The following is a 21375-nucleotide window of genomic DNA, read 5'->3' on the forward strand; positions in this document are numbered from 1 at the left end:
GACGCTGTGCTGAACGCCCTCCCAGAGCCGCCTCCCAGCAGAGGGCTCAGAGACAGCAGGTGGACAAGAGGACAGCACGCGTCTTCTATGTGGCAGACTGTTCCACGAACTAGGAAACTCTCTAGGGTCCTGAACGTCACAAAGGTGAAAATAACTTAGGAAATCAGAGCGTAACCCAAAGCTGTCAAGTTCACCGAGTACTTGCCACACAGCCACGAGCTACAGAGGGCATGCAGGCGAGAGCTCTCCTCCAACTCACAGAAAACTCCGGTCCCTCCTTCAAGTCTCCTCCACCAGCTCACCTCCTAAGACTCTCCCTGTCTTTCTCTTCCATCTATTCAGTCTCACAGCTTGAAAAAACCACAGAAGCACAGAGAACTCGGGACTTCCCACCACCAGCCCAGCCCTTCCCGGGGCCTCAGGCCCTGGGCCTCGCTGCCTGTTCCTCATCTGGCAGGTGTGCAGGCTGAAAGCCTCACCCTCTCACGCCCCGCATCTGACCCAACAGCACAGCCCAGGTGCCGCACTTCTCAGCCCCAGTGCTCTGGACACGTGGGGTCAGCTCGCTCTCTGCCAGGGGGCTGGCCCAGGCGGGACGCTGCTGGGTGCTGAGCACCGGCTCTGGCCTCTACTCACTTAGGGGCAGCAGCACCCTTATCCAACTGTGGCAACCGAAAATGTCCCCAGTCACCCCTAAGTGCCTCCTAGGGGCAAAGCTGCCCTCGTTAAAAACAACGCTGCAGGCTACAGCTCAGAGGAGTCTGTCCACGCTCCCCTGGATGTCGTCCTCACCTGGATCGTGGCGCAGCCTCCCACCTGGTCTCCCTGACCCACTGCCGCTGCCGCTGCCCTGCCTGCTCCCAAGGCAGGGATCAGTTGTCCTAAAATACCCAAGCCAGCCCCACTGAGCCCTCTGTTCACAACTGAACTGAAACTGTCGGTTCACTCAAAGCACGTCTGGGACCATCTCTCACTGCTACCCTGGGGTTGGTGCTGGGGTCCCTGGAAAGAACCGTGGGGGTCCTACCTCGGGGTCCCTGCAGTCCGTGCCTGGGAGCTCTCCCCCAAAGACATCTGCTCCACTGGCCTCGTGGCCCCTCCCCTCCCAAAACACCAGCAGCCTCCCTCCCCGCACTTCACCGCAACAGGGCTATCGTTGGCCTGGCTTGGCTCCTGCTCTGCCATGGGAGGGATCCCGCAGGGCAGGGGTTCACTGGCACACAGGAGGGCACTGAATCCCATCTGCCAGGGAGCAGCTGGACCCCACGCTCACTCAGCGCCTGCGCACACAAGGCGCTCAGCACAGCTGCAGGAGGAAGGGTCCACGAGGCACGGTCTGCAGCTGCACGTGGGGAGCTGGTGTTCAGCCAAGGCGGGACCCTCCGCACGGGAGCGGTGGGCCTCACCCTGGTTTCATCAGGGGTCCGGGGGGTGCTGCACTGCTCTGCAGCCCCCATCTGAGGGAAACGGCCGTCAGGACGGCAGGGCTGTGGCTGCTACAGGGACCTCAGGGACAGGCAGGGAGGGCTCACCCTGAGAGGCCTGCAGGCCGTGGCCTCCCCACGGCTGCCATCCCCTACACCAAGACGGGGAGGTCCCACCTGCAGCCACCACACCAAGCCACCTCCTTCCTTGGGTGGCAGCTGATGTGGGCCCCTGGACTTCTGACTAAAGCCTTCTTTTGGCAATGAATCTCTGAGGGTCCCAAGTGGCTGTGCAGGGGAGGATCCAAGCTCCAGAAAGTCACAGAGCCTGGTGACAGCCGTGGGGGCGGGGAGCGAGCAGATGCAGAAGGCAGCAGGAAGGGCCAGCTCCCTGTGAGGGACCCCGCCTGCCCCAGGGAACTCATCCCTGGGGACTGCTCTCCTGGCGTCACTGTCAGCCCCGCACCTTTGTGTGCGGGGTGCCCTGGGGGAGGCCGGAGCTCAAGTCCACGAGCCTTGGGCATCTCACAACTTCTCCTGGAAGAGATGGGGGCCCGCGGCAGAGGCCCTCCAGGTGGAGGTGCCCAGGGCAGGGGACCTGCACAGAGAGCTATCTCGGGGTGGGGGGTTCGGCACGGACCCATCTCTCCTTCCTGCGGGCAGTGTCCGTACTGTTCCCGCCCTGCACCCTGGCTGCCCCAGCCGCCCCCACCTCCCATGCAGGTGCACTCACTTTTCCTCAGGGCGAACTCCTCATCCGAAGGCTTCCGCTCAGGTTTGCGCTTGGGGAGTAGCTTCTTCATGGTCTTGGGGCTCTTACTGAGATCCTGGGAAGGAGAGGGAAGCGCTGACACACCCCGCGGGGACGTACTTTTGCTGGGCCCCGGGGAGGGAGGGCAGCTGTGAGGGTGGGGCTTCCCACCCTATCGCGCTCAGACTTCCCAGAGCCAGTGGCTGAGCATTAACTGAAAACCAGCAGGGCACAGGCTTGGCCCCACCAGGACGGGACATCACCCCGGAGGTGAGGCGGGCCGGCAGCGCCAGGACAGGAAGGGACAGCTGGCCGCCACCTGCACAGGGAGCCGCGCCCGTGGTTCTGGAGTGGATCCACCTGCTGCAGCCAACCGGAAAGAGATGAGGAAACATAGGCTACTTCTTAAGGAAGGTAAGTAAACACAACTCCTTCAGGAAAACATCTGAAGCCTCAAGGGACGGGAAGAGGGGGTCAGATCAGCCCCTGGGCTCAAGCGAAGAGGCGCACGGACGACACGAGAAGCGTTCAGCGGCGGGTTCCCAGCGCAGTGGTCTACCCTCACCTCTGCAACACGTCTCCTAGAAACCGAGCAGAAGAGGGAGGCAGAAAACAGAGCAGGACCAAGCCCAATGACCACAGCAGGCAAGGTGGGCAAGCTCTTGATTGTCAGGATGCACTGAATATCCGTATCAAAAAAAGGCAACCTGCTGCATCACTTAAACTGCATAAAGCACTGGTGAACCTTTGGATGAGAAACCAAGAAGCAGAAGGTGCCCCGGGCTACGGGATGGATCAGATGCAAAGCACAGAGAGAGCAGGGCCCAGCTTCTAAAGGCATCGCTTCAACATCATCTCTGTGAAAGCAGGGATTTCAAAAGCTCTGAAAACACAGCAGAAATTAGTCCCCGAAAAAGTAAATGCAGCATGTGCCCTAGACTTCCCCGAGTGCAAGGGACGGAGGTGGAGCAGGCAGAGCACCGGTGGGGGAGACCACTCTTCACCGGGGCTCCGAGGTGCCCCGCCACACTGGGCGCGTTCAGTGCCACGCCTCTCCAGGCCTTTCTCTCTCTCCTCTGCCCCACCACTCCCCCCCTAGGAACGAAGCCTGCACACCTGCAGCTCTGAGCTGGGGAGTAACAGTAGGGCACTCTTCAAGGAACTGCCCAGGGCAAAGACACTTCTGACTGGGCACAGGGCCACCGGCAAAACGTACTTCATAAAAACTAAAATTCATTAAACACAAGAAACAAAGAACTAATTATAGTTTATGTTGTGTTTTTCTATTTATCTTAAAATACTTAGGGCCACCAGCAAGGATGGAGGGTCTGCTCCAGGTCCTTTTGACAAATGCGGCCTCGTGGAGGCACAAACCAGGCAATGGTGCTCACCACGCTCACAGCCCTGCTCACGCTGGCCTCGCCCACAGTGCTTCTGGCCGAGCCCAAGTCCACCCTGAGCAAACCCCGCTCGGGCGCAGGCTCACACTTGTCATAACCACACTCATTTCAATCATCAGCTTCCTCAACGCGCAGATACTCTGCAGAGTATCTCCCGAGGCCCTTCCTCTTCTCCCCAGAAACGTTTCACCCTGCAGGGCACCCGTAGAAGCGCTGTGATCTCTCTCACACAACAGGAGAGCTGCCTTCATCCCCGTTTTGGGGAAGCCTTCTCTCCACCTCAGGGAGCTTCTGGGGACCTAATGCAGGCTCTGGGCAAGAGCTCAGAACACACACAGCAGAACAGCATGCACAAGGGCGAGCCCGCATGAACTGCAAGTCCAAAGCAGGTTCAGGCTCAGGGAGGGCCAGGAGGAGGCCCAAGGGAAGCCTCCCAGCTCCTGGGCCTGCGGCAGCAGGAGCCCAGACCGGGCCACGTGGGCACAGAGAGGCCCCCACAGCACAGAAAGCAGTCATGAGAGAATGAAGGCACACCCTTCACAGTTCTGAGGAAGCTGCCTGGTATTTTTATGTCACTGGCAGAAACATGGGATTTTCCACATTTCTGATTCACTGGGTTGAAGCACAGAGCCACCAATCTAATGTGCCAGCCGCCCAGCCGGACCTCACCTCCTTGTAGCAGAGAGCTGCCGAGGGCCGGAGTGGGGGTGCGGGTCGCAGGCAGCTCAGGCTCCATGGCTTGGGGGTCTTCGGAGGCTCCAGGGGCCCCCAGTTGATGGTGGTGTGAGGGGTGCCGTGGTGGGAGGGGTGGGGCAGCGTGTGGTAGGCGGGCGTCAGCGGCACTGGCTTGCTGTCAGCGTGCTTGCTGGACGGGGTGATGGAGTGGGAGGGGAGCTGCCGGGACAGAGCAGACACAGCGTCACCGTCCCCATCAGAGGAGCCTCGACCCAACGCACACACTTAGTTCTGCTAAAACCCTGCCGGTGAAACATGCCCCCCACCACGGTTGTTATCGTTTCTCCTGCATCTCCGGCTCAGGCACTTGGCTTCCCAGCCACTTGGGCCGAGCGGGGAGCCACGGTCTCTGGTTCTGCTTCAGGTCAGGCCGAGCTCAGGTCAGGAGGCGCAGGGGCTGGGGGTCCAGATGCAGAAACTCCAGCCACCACCATTAACTGCCACGTTAATGGGGGCCACGTTCACCAAAGGTATTTCATATTTCTGAGACTCAGATACAGAACTTTATGAAAGAACAGGCGTTCCCTGCGCTGGGGAGGTAATTCTCCCCAGTCCTGTATTACCCTTTTCCTGGTGGTTCGGGGTGGGCAAAACTAGGGCCTGATCTCTGTTTTTGAAAAAAAAAGAAAAGAAAGTTTCCCGGGACACAGTCAGGCCCATTCCTCTCAATGGCTGCTTTTGCACCACAGAGGCAAAACAGCATTGTAACATTTGCCTAAAAAGCCAAAAACATTTACTATGTCTCTCTGCAGACAAAATATGCCAATCCCTCAATAAGACATTTTCTCAGAAAAATCAATTTTAATCAAAACAAAGTTATATGAATCTAATTCCTCAGAAGGATGTCATTAATGGAGCTTATATTCCTGGAAAACCCAAAAATATTCCATCCCACTGACAATTAAATGAGAAAATGTTGAATAAAATAAATAACTACTCAAAACTAACCAATGACCTCAAATTAGCCCAAAACAATAAGCATGCTTAACAGGAGAAAGAGCTGAGTGGCTCTGTGGGCAGGAAGGCTGAGTGAGGGCGTCATTCCACAAACTGAACAAGACTTGACACACGTGCTTGGAAGGGAAGGCCAGGCGCCATCTGGTGCTGCGTATCCCAGAAGAGAAGCGACAGACTCTGCAGCATGTGTCCGTGTGTGTGTTTGCACACGTGTGTGAGCATGCATGCATGTCTTGTGACTTCCTGTACAACCACCACGAGAAATAACGTTTTCAAACTAAACAACTCACAAAAGGAGGAATTATGCAAAATACCCCTTCCAGTAACACTGTCACATAGCATTGGATTTTGTTTCTCCTCACTTGAAACAGTCAGGAGAGGTACATTTTATGCTAAAATTAGAGTATTATTCAAGCTGGACACAGCCCGATCACAGGCAGAACACATATGCCCCCAAAGAGAAACACCCGAAGAACACACAGCATTTCGAAAGCCTGTCTGTGAAGCAGAGTGCCCTCCAAGCGGTGGTGGCCAAGCACCAGCTCCCCGCCACCAGAAAGCTGACCTTGCCTCTGGCTGACACGAAAAGGAACACGAGAGGCCCGGGTCCAGACACAGAGCAAAGTGCTACTCAACATGAAGCTTTATCAAGGTCAGTTTCAGGCTGTTACAGACAATCTGAGCGAACGGGCACATCCCTTTCCTTATAAACACACACAACGCATCTGTCCTTGGAATGAATTCAGTCCCATGAAAGCTGAGCATCTTCAGCATTTTTTTTAAAGTATGAAAAAGTTATAGATGGACAGCCACTCAAAATGGAACATCAGCTGAAGCACACCAGCAGTTTTAACCCCCAAACTGCTGGGAGAAATCAAGTAAGATGCCGCACCCATGATCACCACGCTGCACCGCAGCCACCCTCCCTGAGCCAGACTTGTCCCCGAGGACTGGGACCACAGAGATGAAAGAAGTGGCAGAGAAGTCCTAGTAAAGGTCATAACAATCTGGTAAGGATGGCAGAAGAGCCCACCAGCGGGAAATGTGGTGGGATCCTAGGTCACCTGTGAGAAGGGTGCCTGGTTCAACACTGTTCAGTAAAGCTGATGACTGTGCAGGTGATCTGACACCACCCGTATCTTAAGCATGAATCCCAGTAAAGAGAAGTTTTAAACACTGAGGCTATGGTGCTGATCTATTTTGAAATGTTTAAATATCTATAAAGTCAAAGAGCTGTTGAGTTTTACTAAGTAAAAGATACAGATTTCTTAAAGCCAAAACAACAAGTCAAAAATTACATTTTAATGCCTTTGGCATGAATCTGGTCCTTTTCGTCACCATAAATATGTTTGGGTATTTTTTTGATGGAATATAATAAATACAATTAAAATTCTCAGAAAAGCCATCAACGGAAACACACGCCAAGTGATTGGGTTTCTGCATCCACATAGTGATTATGCTTGGAAGCACCTGACCACTGAACCAAAGGCTGACCCAGAGTGCGGAGGCAGGAGGCGTGCGAGAGCCCTTACAGTATGAGACGGCACAGAGTGAGGCTTGATGGTGGGGTTTCCCACAGACGTGACCTTCGTTTGCTTCTGCAGGTGGTCCACCCACTCGTGGAGGTCCTGCTGGTTGTTGCAGGACACCAAGATCCGCTCAATCATGCTCCCTGGAAGAGACACAGCTCAGTCTGAAACGGGGAACTGGGTGGAGGAGCACCCACGCACACGCCCCCGGGGATGACTCAACGACGCTTCGACACCAGCCTGGGGAGAGCCAGGCAGAGGCTGCACACAGCCAGGGCACTGCCTCTTGCCCGACAGCGTGGCAGGTGGCCCCCACTAAGTCTGAGCCTTCTTCACCTGCTATTTCAAACGCGTTTCTATGATTTTCACTGTCCTCAAGCTTCGTGATCGTCATTCCTGTCGTTGGCAGCTTTCCCTAAAAAAGACCCCCCCCCCGAAGAAAACAGTTAGTGCTTTTCTAGGAAAGAAAGTACCCTTTCTAAAGTAAATATTAAATGTTTTTAGAAATGGCAGAGGAACTATCTGTAAAGCAAAAACACTCTTGTTCGTACCAGATGCACGAATAATACAAACACCTCTATCTCAAATAAGAAATAATGTCACTATAATTAAGAAACTGAGCTGGCAAAGAGGTACAGGGGAGCAAACCAGAACAAAAATAAATTTCATCTGATGAGTTACTCTACACATAAACAGCAGAACATAAAAACATTACACATTATGATTAAAAAAACCCAATGTCTACAGTAGCTGTTTTAAAGGATGTTGTTTACGGAAAGGAGGCACAGCTCTGCCTGAAAGAAACGCAGAGGAAGGAGGGAAAATGAGAGGGAAACTGGAGCAAGAGGACTTGCGCAACAGTGGCACGTGGTCACCCACCAGACAGGGAAGTCAACAGGTGTGCTGAGCACCGCACAAAATGAGGAAAACCGCAGGCAACCGTCCGCTCCGAAAACGGGGGGCTCGGGAAGGGGAGCGGGAAGTGTCCAGGAAGAGATACCCTGCGTGGGCTGCTTATAAGCCACCACAAACAGGGCAGAACTAAAAACAAGGCAGCAGACACACCACCCAGCCTTGAGGGAAAGTCTCCCAGCACCTGGGCTCTGACATCTACCAGGAGAGCACGAGGCCGTCCCCCCGCACAGGCACCATCCAGTCCCCGAGGACAACAGGGCTGAGAAGCCTGTCCTGAAGGTCAGAGGTGGGACAATGGACAGCAGCTAGCCCGCTGTGGTCAGATGCGGGACACTGCATACGCCTCCCCAGGAGCCCTGAGGCACAGAGGTGCCCCTACAGAGAACAGAGCTGCGTAACTGCGTGTGACCCAGCAGCGGCACCAACAGAGGACAGGGTGCGCAGTCGTGGCTGGGTTCAGTGCTCTCTGATATCCTTTAAGGCCAGAAAGAATGTTGACAACACATGGGCCACGTGTCACGGCACTGGAGAGAAACCGCCCAGGAAACTGTGTGCCGGGTGGGAAACCAGGGCCCTGCCCGTGGCATGAGGGGCCTGTCGATGCCAACATCCTAGGGGCCTGGGCCTGCCCCAGATGGCACCCTCGGTTCCCTCGGTCAGCAGGGCCCTGGCTCAGCCTCCCGGGGTGCAGAGCAGAAAGCCAGGGAGCACCGCCTGGAAAGGCCTCCGCATTCCGCTCTCCGGGATCACCGAGGAAGCAGGAGCTGCCGGCTGGCGGGACCCAGGTCAGGCTCACAGACTGAGAGGCCCCTCTCTGGGCCCTCCCACATGCCACGTGGGCTGCTCTGTCAGTACTGGAGGCCCTTCCAGAGTAACTGTGTGAGGACAGAGCCTCTTGGGCAGCACAGCTTCCCAGGAAAGTACCAACAAGCGCCGGCCCTCTGGACTCAGGACCCATGAGCGCTCTCGTCGGGGATGATGCAGACGAGGCACTATAGCAAGTGTGGCGGCTGGACAACCAGCACCTGGGCCTCATCAGGCCTTGAAAACTCGATGGGAAAGGCAGTGGCTTCTATAACAACACAGGAAAAAGGAGCAGACCTTGCCAGAAGCACCTGCGAGACGCGCAAAGAAAATGTAAGGCACTTAATGCCACGTTTTAAATTAGCCTAGACGAAGATCTTCCGCTGCACTTCCTTCTTAGATCAGCTCGCGCATCTTCTCAAAGAAAATAGGAAAAATGATTAAAATTAGAAAAGGGTAAATGATCACTGGCCACCGCTCACACCACCTGGCATCTGCGCGCTGACCCTCGGCCGTGCACTGCTCACACCATCAGGCCGCACCGGCCCCCTCAGGCCAGCCCCACCAGCCACCGGGGAAGAAAGGGCGACTGCAGGACATGCTGCAGGTGGGGATCGAGCTGGCCTTGCCCCTCCCCAGTCTGTGTCCGCAGGGCTAGCTCTACAAATGTCACTTGTTTCCTTCTTTTTTTGCTTCAGATTAACACAAGGATCAATTTGCAGTCACATCGAAACACGGACAGGAGTGGCATGTACATACTTGAATGTGACACCACACATGTAACACGGCACATAACACACGGACGGGTTGGGTATTTAACTCAAAGATTCAAAGTAAGCCTGGAAATGATTTTCAGATTCACAATAAACAAATTTAAAATGGATTTTACCTGATATATAAAACCACTCATCCTAGGACTGGCAGACAACATTAGCAAAATATTTGGGAAGAGTAGAAGGTATCTTTCATTCTTTTCCTGATGTAAGAGAACAAATTCAAATAATTTTATAAAAAAACACATTTACAAGTGTGACAACAAATATTTATATTAGGCCTTATGAAACATTATACCATAATTCCTGTTTAGATATTTCTCTCTACCAAATTTTATTAGCTAAATTAAGTGGAAACAAACTTACGATAAATTCTTAGACTCACACATAGATCATGTAATCTCTTTTTATAAAATTTGGTTAAGGAGTTCAGCTCTGCCATTAACTCTAAATTAGTCTAAAATTTTCTTTCTGTGGGTGACAGAAAATGGAGGAAAAGATCCTGTAAAATTTCAGTGGGAGCAGGGGTCCAGGTGGACCCTAATGCTGAAATCAGTCTCAGTCCACTGACAGATCCTGGCACCAACCTAAAACCACAACACGTCAGCTCAATGTTGCTTCCATCCATCCTGCAAACTTTACCCTGATTATGTCAAAGACCTGGGCGTCTGATCAGGGCAGCGGACCAGGACGCCGTAAGTTCTTCTGAACCAACGGAACCCAGAGAGGCAGCATTACTTTAAACTTCGACAGGCAGGAAGGAATGTGCCTTGAGAGTTAAGTTTCAGCTTTCTGACCAGCCTAAGAGTCTCATGTTTGAAAATGCGTCATTAGCATATTTTGATGGCCGTAATTACTCTCCTCAAGGATGGAGTAAAACGCAAAAGGAGGTATTTGCCTATTGACCCAATTAACATGTAACTCTCAGGAATAGTGAGGCACAAACTGCTCAGTTTTCACGGTGTGGGGCTACTGTCACAAGAATCTGGCTTCAGACCCGTTAAATGTCATCATCATTTGACCTTCCTTTAAACTTTGCTAATACATGAGCATGAAAACGTAACATTCTACAGAATTTACAGTTCTGACTGTGGCTGAGGAATCCTAAAAAGCATTTAGAAAACAAATTACATTTAATACAAGTTATGTTTGGCTCTTAACTCAATTTTTGTCCCAGGCTCTGAATGGCTTCAGGAACGCCAAGTCAGAGAGGGGCGTGAGAGCAAAGCTCGGCCAGCACAGGGGCAGGTGCCCCGTGTCCCCGCGCCCCAGCATACCTCGCTCCCGGCACACTGAATCAGGACCTGGGACATGTAAATGACGCTGCCCAGGGTCTTGATGTCGTCCCCCTCCCAGCTCCGGATGGCCTCCGTCAGGATCTGCAGCTCTAGTTCTTTCCGCTTCCGCACCTCCTGGCACTGAGCCTGAGAAGCACAGGACGGCGCTGGTAAAGCAGGACACCAGGACTTGTGGAATCTTGTGTGCTGGCCACACTGCTTTGTGTCTTACCTCTTCTCAAGACAGGTAACCTACTGAGCAACTTGTGTGACTCACAGGCATGGAAGCAAGTCAAGAGAGACAACACACACGAACAGCTCTGGAAGGACAGACACTATGCAGAAACCAGAGCACATCTTGCCGCTGTCAGAAGAAACGTGGACTGGACAAGAGAAGTATTTTCTGATCTTATGAGTGAATGCCAACAGAGAAGACTGAGAAGGGTCAGCACCACTTGTGCTATAAATAAGGCACGTGTTGCAGAAAACACCGTCGGGAAGACAGATGACAACAGATGAAAAGACCCGCCGGGACCCCACTCCACACTGTGTCACTAAAGACACGGGGTGGCGGTTAAAAACATGTTCTAAGCCATTCCTAAGCAGCTATGGCATTGTTTCAAAACTTAAACAATTACCATCCCATTTGTCTGGTGTCCACAGTCCAGGAAAGCATGAGAGTTTGCAGCCACAGAATAACTACTATAAAGCTGTTTTCATTCCAGAGTGAACCCAAGTTCTACTTCACAAGTAAATTTTCATCATCTAACTTGAGGTGACAAAACTACTTTTCTGCCTTCATTTGCCATAATAATGTCTGAGGGAAAAAGAAAACATAAAACAACATGCTTCGTCACTTACGGAAAGGTTTTTGAAGGCAGTCATAGATTTCTGAATGTCTTGTCTATCTGGATGATAATCCTTTAAACAAAAGAAGCACAGCGTTAGCTCTCATAGTGAAAAGGTCTTTCTTAGAAAGGCACTCTGTGGACTAGCTCAAACCTTCCCAGTATTTTCAACATCTAACCTGCCCGATTCTTCTCTGCATTAGAGGACCATCTGTCAGTCTTCAAGAGAGTCACGGGGCTGATGGACAGTAATCTGGAAAAGCTGGCACCCCCACACCCACTCGTCACAGAAGGGCAGAGGTGAGCAGCCATGAAGGAAACCAGATGGCCTGCCCTTTGGGAAAAAGCTCGCTGCGCCCTAGGCAAGCCAGTAACCCAACCCCAGCTGTCTCCCAGGCCCACAGTCGCTGGCGGAGAGCACGGTAAATATTTATCATCAGTAGAATCTTTTACTACTGTTGCTCAACAACTCACGCAGTTGACATGTACGGACAGCTGTTCCCGGAGGACCCCAGTGCTGTTTATAACTCAGCTTAACATTTCCCAGGTTTGGAAGTCCCTCTGCCAGCAGGGGTGGATGAGGCAGGAGACGAAGGGGCACACAGCCACCCTCAGAGCTGGGCCAGGGAAAACCGTGCGGTACTCAGCAAAACCACTCTGGAAACCCACGGCAGCGGCTCGGGGGTACCTCCATGTGTCTCTCCAGCTCCTTGAGCAGCGCAGGGTACTTGTCCAGACGCATGAACGGCTTGCTGAGGCCGGTGGTCAGCACGAGGATGCCCGGGCTGCTGGCGCCCTTCATCTCCATGAACTCTCCCAACTCCTCACTGCCACAGGAAGCGCGGGGAGAGAAGAGGCCACCGTTAGCATTCAGAGGGACAAGCCCCTGACCCCCAACACCGGGTCCGTGGACTGCGGTGGGGGCTTGGACATTTCGGAGGCTACAGCTTTCAAAGCCGACCACGTGCTGGTTGTTTCTAACCCCAAAGGGGAGACCCCAGGAGGCTCATGTTAACGCCCCCACCAGGAGCAAATCCATGTGTGCACGACAGAGAACGCCTGGTTTCCTAGGTAACCCTGCACGTAGGCTGGGACGTGGGGAGGCACACAGCCTCGGACCCTCGTCACCTACTGGGAGGAGCAGCACAAATGGAGCCGTAAAATAAACCCGCAAGTCCTGAAGAACCGCTGAGCCCGCCGCCCCTGGGGCAGGTCCCAAGTCCGCCTCACTCCTCAACCCCCGCCCCGCTCACCTGGCCCCCTGCCCAAGCTCCCTGGGCACAGCAGCCACAGGGAGGGCTCCTGGTGGAAATACGTACAGTACGCAGGCCAGACCATGGGAGACGGCTGATTCAGGGGTGACTGTGGCCGTTCCTACAGTTCAACCTAAAATGACTTCCCATGGGGCTGTGAGCACCGCAGCGGGCACCCCCTACCTCTGACCCCCCACCCCTCCACCGCCTGACCCCCCACCCCCTGCCTGACCCCCCCACCTCTGACCCCTCACCTCTGACCTGCCTCTGACCCCAGCTGACTGCAGTGGTTCTGCTGAAGGCACTCTACTTAACTAGATCGACTTAGAGACACAAGATTTCAAATACCAGGTTGAAAACTAGTGAGTGGCTGGGAAATGAGCCTTGCAGTCTGGAGCGCGCCTGACCCCAGTGCAGATTGCTCCTGCCTGGGCTCAGGCGGAGGGAGGCTCGGCGTCTGGCCGGGGAGGGGGCGCCCTGCACCTGATGCCAGAGGGCGGCTCCAGGCTGCGTGACAACACAGCAACAACGTGGCCAACAGCCCCCGCTGCCTGTCCGCTGGCCCGCCCACCGGCCTGCCCACCTGCCCGCCCACCTGCCCACCCACACATATTCCTTTCAAAAAATTTACTGTTTTAATAAATATATGTACACACTTGGGTGATACTACCAAATCAGAGCAAATTATAAAAAGGGAAATTTTCCACAAAATCCTAGTTACAGCAACTCAACACATACAATAAACACGTTCTCCTCCCCATCAGCAGGAAGGCTGCCTGTGAGGCGGCCCGCGTGCCGGTGCAGTCTGTTACCGCAAGGGCTGCCAGGCTACCTCTCGGGTCCCGTGTGCACACATGCTCGCAAAGACGACACGTGACCCAACGTCTCTGTGCATGTAACTGTGCTCTCGAAGACTGGCTTTCCTGGGAAACCACAGGGCAGGGACGATGAAGCCAGGCTCAGTGACGCTTTAGGACCCTGTCATGGGCGAGCCAGTGCTGACCGGGGCGGCATCCACGGGCTGGTCTGCACAGTTACACACTCGACCATCTCCCTGCCTTTCCCCTTCCTCCCACAAGAGATGGGCGGGTAACTGCAGGTGCTCCAGGTCTGACCCTCAGGGCTGCCCCCTGGCCCATCTACTCTGAGCTCAGGGACAGGGAGACAGACAGACAGGAGCGGCCGTCAGGAGGAGGAAGGGAAGGAGGTGGCCCGCCTGGACACGTGCCCTGTACCAGGCATCAGAGCAGAAGCTTCCATGCGTCTCCGCAAACACCACCCGGGCCTGCAACACGGATCACCGTGTATTTGTGCAGAAGAGACCGCGGGCGAAGGCCACTGCCTCCATTCCCACCGGTCAACCCAAGTGCGACCCCAGGACCCCATGCCCGTTGGCCCCTCCTACCTCGCTCTGCCGCTTATCTGTGCTCATTCACAAGTGCCCATCTCTTCGCATTACTCACTCCTCCAGCCCCTGACGTATGCGTACAGTGAAATGGTGAAATGATGGATTTAAGCAGGGAACACTTATATTTTACTGGCATTTCTCTAAGTGCTGAGCAACTGATCAAACACAGTCCCCCAAAAATGGAACTTAATGGTACTAACAGCACATTTCGACTCCTTTAAATATAATCCCACTGGGGCCTTTTCTACCACAAGCAAAATCTTGAAAGACTCTTTGGGTCATTTTTGATATTTCCACATTATATCTGAAATTGCATAACTATATAGTTATGCCAGAAAAAAATTAAGAAAACAAAGAAAATTATACTCATCACTCCCCCCACAAATCCCTTACAACTAAATATCTATGTGGAATTTCTGCAAGCAAAAGTAACTTCTATAAATATCAACATGACACTTTTGCAATGCTAGACACGTACACAGTTAAGGAAACAGAGCTTTTTATAAATCTTTATAGACCACTGTATTTTGTTCCATTTTTTTAAAAAAAAATTACCACCATAAAAAACAAGGCGAAATAGCTGGTTACAGCTTTTCTGACAAAACAAAGGCCCTTTCAGCTTAAGCTCTCCTGATGCTGGCAGCCCTGACATGGGGTGTCTACTGAGATGACACCGACATAAAGAGCCGTCTCGGAGCCAAGCAAAAAGCGACACCAACGTGCCAGGGAGAGGGAACCTCGCCCTTCGCTCTCACTTACGAACCATAACTCACTCAAGACAGGCAGTCAGGACCCGGCTGGCTACTGCCGCACGACAACGCAGAAGCACACCTGCCGTAGTTCCAGAGGTGCCCCCTCCAGGCTCACACGCAGATCTCAAGCCAACACAGTGCAGGGGCCAGGAGACTGCAAATAAGGCTCTGAGACTGCAAAACACTACACTTAATCAGTCCTTAAAAAGTATGTTCAAGCAAACAAACAAACAGAAAACCAGATTAATCCACCCCTGAGTGTGAGTCTTAAGGCTTCAGCAAGTGTGAGGAAGCGGGAGAGAGGTTACAGGTTAAGACCCCAGAATAAGCAACCAATCTCTGCCAGCCCTGCCTCACTGCGCAGACTCCCGCTTGGGCAGTGGCGTCTGACTTGCTGACGGGGCGGGCCCTGCACGGCCCGGACACCCTCCTGCCCCTGGGCACACACTCCCAGAGCGTGACCGCCGTCCTCCCCGCTCCAGGACACACCACGGGAAGGAGATGCAGGGGTCCCCACTCAGAACGCACCTGCGTTCTCTCCCTGGAATTCTGGGTTTCAGCTACGACACAAACAGCCATCAGAGGAAAACAACAGAAGGCAGGTAAACCGCACATGCCTGCAGGCGTTTCCTTGGCAATCTTAACGTTTTAGGAAACTTCAGCAGCCTGAATTGCTTTAAATGTCACCTTCAGGACATATCTGCACTTCCGTGTCCCCCAAACTGCCCACCCACCCCAGAGGACCAGTCCCCGACCAGAAAGGGGGATGAGAGAAAAAGCAAGAGGTCCCGCAGTTCGACCCTAGCTTTCTACTTGTTGCTTACCACTCCCCACCCCGGCTGTATCAACCATTCCCGAAGAATCTTCAGACACAAATAGAATCCCTGCACTTCACTGATGTGGAATTTCCATGTAATCTGTCATTCCGAGGAGCACAGGCGCTGGAGCGCACGCCTGGACACGTGCCTCACGGTCTGGGAAAGGTACACGCCGACACGGCCCACCTCCAGAAAGCCAAGGAAGATCTCAAGGATGGGGAGGGGGGGTCCTTTGCGTTTTTCTGGATCTGTGGTCACCGTGTATCCTAATCTCCCTTCTTTCCATCACTGTGACTTTCATCAGAGACTGCTCGCTTCATTTCAGGACTGGAGATGCTTTAACGCAAATGGAGACACCAGAGATGTTAATGCTTCAGTATCTGAGTGCTCTGAGAAACCGTGAGCGCCCGGAGTTGGAGGGGCGACACACAGATAGGATAATGAAGTCATCCGCATTTGCTGAGCCTTCACTGAGCTTCTCAGCTCTGACCGGACAACGCGTGTTCGGCCTCACACTTACAACACCCTCTGCACAGGCACCTCCCGAGGAGGGAGCTGAAACCAGGGAAGAGAGGCGACCTCCCCGAGGCCCAGCGGCTCCAAGGCTCAGGCCGGGTCTGTCTGACCCAGAGGCCCTCCCACCATGACCACACGACCCGGCCACGCTCAGGGGGACGCTACACTGGAACCTCAGCTCAATTTATGAACAGCTCAGCAGCGCCTGGTCACCAAAGGAGCTTCTAAGTTTTAAACGAAAATCATTAGTTAAGAGTAAGTTGAAGTCAAATGTTTAAATTAGAAGCACAGTGGCATTTACCTTGATGCTACTAACATAGTTTTTCATTTATGGCTTTAAAAATTTTTTGAACTGCTCTTTTCAAAAGAAACCAGAAAAAATATTCTACAACACTTACTAATACAAATGTGTGCCTTTCTGGAAGCAGAAACAGCAGTCCAGCGCTTTCCAACGCCCACAGGGCCCCTGCCCCGCTGGTCCGCCCTCCTCCCCAGGGCGGCCCAGCAAACACACACGGCCGTGTTCCCGAATGGACACTGCTTCCCCTGCTTCAGTGCTGCTTCAGGGTGAAAAGCTAAAGCTAACAGTCTCCACCCTGGTGCCTTCCAATGAGACCCAGTCCTCAGTGTAGCAGGGCCCTCCCTCCCACAGCACATCTGACTTGTCTCACTTGCTCGTTTCTCCCCGCTGAGCCGGACTCAGCCCGCTGCCACCTTCCAAAATACTCACCAGCTGGTCCAGCCCCCGGCCGGAGGTCCGCAGGCTGCAGGGGACACTTCACAACACACCCTTTTCCATTACAACGATGCTGATCAGGGGTTAAGAGACTTCTTACCGGCACTTCTCAGGCACTAACTTTGACGGTAATTAAAACGAGCCTCACTGAATGAACAAGTGACTGTCGGCACCGCACCTCCAGTAGTGTTTCACAGAAGCAGCTGCCCTGGACAGGGCCCCGCGACGCCCGCCGGCCCACCCTCCTGATGGTGACGCGCTTCCATGAGACCCACCTGTGCTCCGTGAGGACGCTCACTGCCGACGGGTGGTTGGCACAGTACGCAAGGTACAGGGTCTTCATCTGCGGCATCAGGTTTAGAAAGCAGCCTCCGACTCTCTGCTGAGCTTCTGGCACCCTGGAGACACGCAGCACAGGGGAAGGCACCCTGAGCGCCACGACAGCAGGGCAGCCCACCACTGCTAACGCGGAGAACGCGCACGAGCAAGCTTGTGGGCCACCGCCACGCAGACGGGGTGGCAGAACATCAGGCTGTGGCTGCTCTGCCACGAAGCCGGGGGCAGGAGCCGGCCTCGGATGCCCGCCTGCCGCTGCCTCCCCTCCAGCGTCCAGATGCCAGGGCCTGTGCCCAAGCCCAGACTTCCCGCCTCGGGCAGTGAGGAAGCAGGTGTGGTGAAGCCCAGCCTCTGTGTGAGAGCGGGACCCCAGGGCCGCACCTCCAGCAAGCCCTGACACAGGTGCAGGCGGCACTGGCCTGACGACAGGAGGGGTCACTGTGGCCTGATGGCAGGCAGAGTATCAGATGCCATCAATCAGCGGTCTGACAGGGACATCATCAGACAGGGCCTGATAACAGGCGAGGTGTTACCGAGGGTCTGGTAGCAGGCGGGGCGGCACAAACTGTCCAGCCTTCGTCTCTGCAGTTAGAGCAACAGCAGAAGGTAAAAGGGGACACGTAAGGGCCCCTTTTCCTTCCCTAGCGTGAAAATGAGTGAATCCCAGGAAGAGCTCGACAAGGCCCAGAACTGCTGAACAGCTTTCCCCCGTAAGACAGCAGTTCCTGCTGGTATTGCTGCCTGGACAGATTACAGCCCAGCAGCCTCTGACTTGACAGGAAAGACTCAGATCAACGCCAGGACCTGACTGTGAGCTGGGTGAACCTCATATACTGGGCCGTCCTCAACTGAGCCCGCAGGGTCCCCCCATTACTGCCTGGCGGCATCAACAGAGGCTGACCATGCTCCCGGGTCTGAGCGAACAGGCGGGGCTTAGGTAAGAAGAGAAGCGGAAGAAGGTGGATCCAAGGGAAGGGAGGGCCCGGTGGGAAATCACGCCAATCAGCAGAAAGGGAGGGTTCTTCTGGGCTGAGGCGCCGGCAGGGGGAGGAGGGACCCCCAGGTTATCCCAACGTGGGAACTGCCTTCTAACTCAGCCTTCCCCTGAAAAGCTGACCTGTACAAGGGCCTCGAAGACCAGTCTGTAAGACACAGCTGAGAACAAATACATGAATGACCAGGTGCCACCAGAGTTTCTGAGCAGAGCTCGGACCAGAGGCTGATGGAGAGATGGATGTGCAGGGGTCAGCTGCAGGTCAGGCCTGGTCAGGAGGTCCGTGCAGCACGCAGGGAAGGCGAGGCCGGCCTGAGGCAGGGTGGTGTCAGCCTAAGGGCAGGGCAGCTGCTACCACAAGAAACACGACCCCTTACAGGACAGAATGCTTGGGAAAAGAGCACCAGCTCTAACAGTTCTGGGCGTAGGGTGACCCACAAGGGACGGGGGCAGGAGAGCGAACGAACGCACGAGGGGCCGGCACAAGCTACGGGGACCACAGGCAGCACACTTGACTCTAGAACACCCAACCACAAGGACACACCACTTCAAGTAGCTTTCATGAAAGAGTAAAGGTCACTTTTAGTAACATTTTCACAAAAGCACTACCTAACAGTTACTAGTCAGGAACTGGAGACAACAGGTAGTTACAAAACGTGGAAAAGAATTCTAACAACATAGTAACAAAATCTGCCCGGTTTTGAGCTTCCTCCTCCCTGCACCGCAGACCCTTCTTCTCAGAGTTGACAGCCCTCACTACAAGAGAACGACGGGCAGCTTGCAGCCCGGGGGCCCGGGGGGCCCAGGGGCTCGAGCTCTCTGGCGGTCGCCCAGCTCGGCCCCAACTCCCGCCGCAGCGCCCTCACAGACACAGCTGGTCTTTGCACCCGTTCCTGGCACACAGCTCCTAAGACCCTGTGGCTTCCTGAGTGCCGGGGGTGCCTGTTACCCAGAACTGCCCCTTTAACCACAACAATTCATGCTAAAGCCCCAGACAGTTTCGGGGTGGGGGCGGCTGCCGGGGCACCAGCCATGAGACTGCAGGGTGGGCACCCCAGACCTGGGGAGGGGAGAGGGGCCTGAGACAGAGTGGACCACTCGCAGCTATGTAACGAGACCTCCATGAAAACCCCTACAGACGGGGGCTCCAGAGCTTCCAGGCTTGGGGGCTGTGGAGTGCGTCTCTTCCATCTCCTGTCCCTGAGCCGTCCCCTCGTAACAAACCTGTACACATAAGTAAAGCAACTTCCTGGGTTCTGTGAGTCATCCGGCAAATTACTGGTCAGGGGACGCCAAATGTGTGGTCGGCCGGGCAGCAGGTGGGTAGGTGAGCGACCACTGCAGCTGGCACCTGAGTGGGGCAGTCTCAGGGATGGGGCCCTTGGGCGGCGGGGTCCGGGCTGACTCAGTGGCACCATAGGTGGACTGAACTACACACACTCAGCTGGGGTCAGAGAACCGGGGAGGGGCTGGTGTTGGCCTCTGCCTGGTTAAGTCCTACTCATTCACCCCTCAATGCTGGTTATCTTCCCCCAAAGTCTGCCTTCAGCTTCCCCTCACAGCGTTCCCACGCTGCCGTCTGTAATTATTTCTACAACCTTCCCCAGCTGTCTGTGCACCAGACCACGAGCTCCTTGAGGACGCGGTCATCCCTGCAGGCCCTTTCACAGGCCGAGCTCTCTTCCTCCTCAGGGGTCGCTCTCCCTCCCCCGGCCCCAGTGGTGCCTGAGGAGTCACCACTCCTTTCTCTGAGCGGTCAGCAGATCCCTCCCTCAAAGACCCTACCGTGAAAACGGTCTAAAACACAGCTTTTACTACAGGAGCTGATGTGCCCAGGAGAGTCCCAGTAACCCAGTCTCCATCTTTAGAAACGGGGATCCTGCAGCTAAATCTGACCCTTTAACACCAGTTACGTCAATCTGAACTTCGCCACTTTCAGCGTCTTACTCACTTAGTGCATTCTTCTAAAGACTGTACGAGCATCTGCTGGAAAGAACATATTTCTTCTAGATTTCCCATTAAATGTGAAGTGTTTGCTGAACTCAACCTAGAGCAAGGAAAGTAACAGTGAAAACATGTGAATGGTTTTCCTGACACCCCCTCCCCTCCCACCCCAACGCCCCACCAAGCCTCCACTCAGTAAGCCCACTGCCTATGTCCCTGGCAAACTGCCACCGAGTTCTGTTCTAGCGTCTCGGCCTCTACTCTCTGAAAATACAAGGGACAGCTATGGTGATGACTACTCCAGTTAGCACAATCACCATCTAACTTACTTCTCACTGGTCTGCAGTGGCCGTAGATAGGCTGAAAGCACAGTCTGAAGTTCTTTAGAATATTCATTTTCTGTTTCCAAAATATTCTGTAGCACCTACAATAAATGAGGAATAAGTCATTATTTGACATTAAGATGTACAAGCTTTGGAAATTTCATCGCCATCTTTCAATTCACGTTGCTGCTTCTGTGTAATACTAATTTGTAAGAGCATCACTCCCGGTGGTTATTAACTACTAAATCCACGTGATGAAGTATTACTAAGGCTACACAACTGACGTCATCCTTCAGCCACGCACATCTGACACAGGTATACCGGGAATGAGGCCGGAATGAATTCCATCATCAGGTAAGTGAGGTCAAGTCTGTTTAGACACAAAGGAACCACGGACAACCACGACAGCATGGATGCACGGACGAGCCCCCACAACACTGCGGTGTGCGAAAGAAGCCATCCACCTAAAGGACCTCACGCATCTTCCATCTGCAGCAAGTCCAGGAACAGGCGAGACTAATTCATGACGGCAGAAACCAAAAGGGGGGTGGGGCATGACAATGGGGAAAGGGGCATGAGAAATTTCTAGAGTGGTGGACAAGTTCTTTACCGTGATTTGGGCAGCTGTTATACAGATACATGCGCATGTCAGAGCTCACTAAACTGTACCCTTAAAACCTATGCATTCTGACACAAGAAAGTGTATCAACTGAAAAGATGATGTTTACTAGTAATCTAGTAAATCTAAGTCAATTTCTGGGAACTACAGAGCTTCATTAGGGAATATGATAGTCTCAGATCATCCTACACACGTTTACTAAAAACTAAAAGGTCTACCAGCATAAAACCACCTTTAAATAGTCACTACTGTGCTAAAAAATA

At 53.7% G+C, this 21375-nt stretch overlaps 1 protein-coding gene across 8 annotated transcripts in view; it reads right to left on the minus strand.

The window, feature by feature from the left end:
• Window positions 1–21375, minus strand: part of ARHGEF7 (Rho guanine nucleotide exchange factor 7) — a 103850-nt gene that overhangs the window by 15707 nt on the left and 66768 nt on the right. For all 8 annotated transcript variants that reach the window (XR_010383559.1, XR_010383558.1, XM_064492962.1 and 5 more), the window contains 11 exons: window positions 20500–20594; window positions 20178–20273; window positions 17172–17294; window positions 12102–12240; window positions 11427–11486; window positions 10566–10712; window positions 9405–9491; window positions 7133–7211; window positions 6800–6939; window positions 4245–4469; window positions 2158–2251 (listed from right to left, as the gene is read on the minus strand). Coding sequence is in view for 6 of the 8 variants with exons in the window: in XM_064492962.1 (XP_064349032.1) it covers window positions 2158–2251; window positions 4245–4469; window positions 6800–6939; window positions 7133–7211; window positions 9405–9491; window positions 10566–10712; window positions 11427–11486; window positions 12102–12240; window positions 17172–17294; window positions 20178–20273; window positions 20500–20594 (1285 nt within the window). In the remaining 2 variants the exon portion in view is untranslated. The remainder of the gene's footprint in view (window positions 1–2157; window positions 2252–4244; window positions 4470–6799; window positions 6940–7132; window positions 7212–9404; window positions 9492–10565; window positions 10713–11426; window positions 11487–12101; window positions 12241–17171; window positions 17295–20177; window positions 20274–20499; window positions 20595–21375) is intronic.

The sequence above is a fragment of the Camelus dromedarius genome, chromosome 13 (assembly GCF_036321535.1).
Source record: "Camelus dromedarius isolate mCamDro1 chromosome 13, mCamDro1.pat, whole genome shotgun sequence".
Taxonomy (NCBI): Eukaryota; Metazoa; Chordata; class Mammalia; order Artiodactyla; family Camelidae; genus Camelus; species Camelus dromedarius.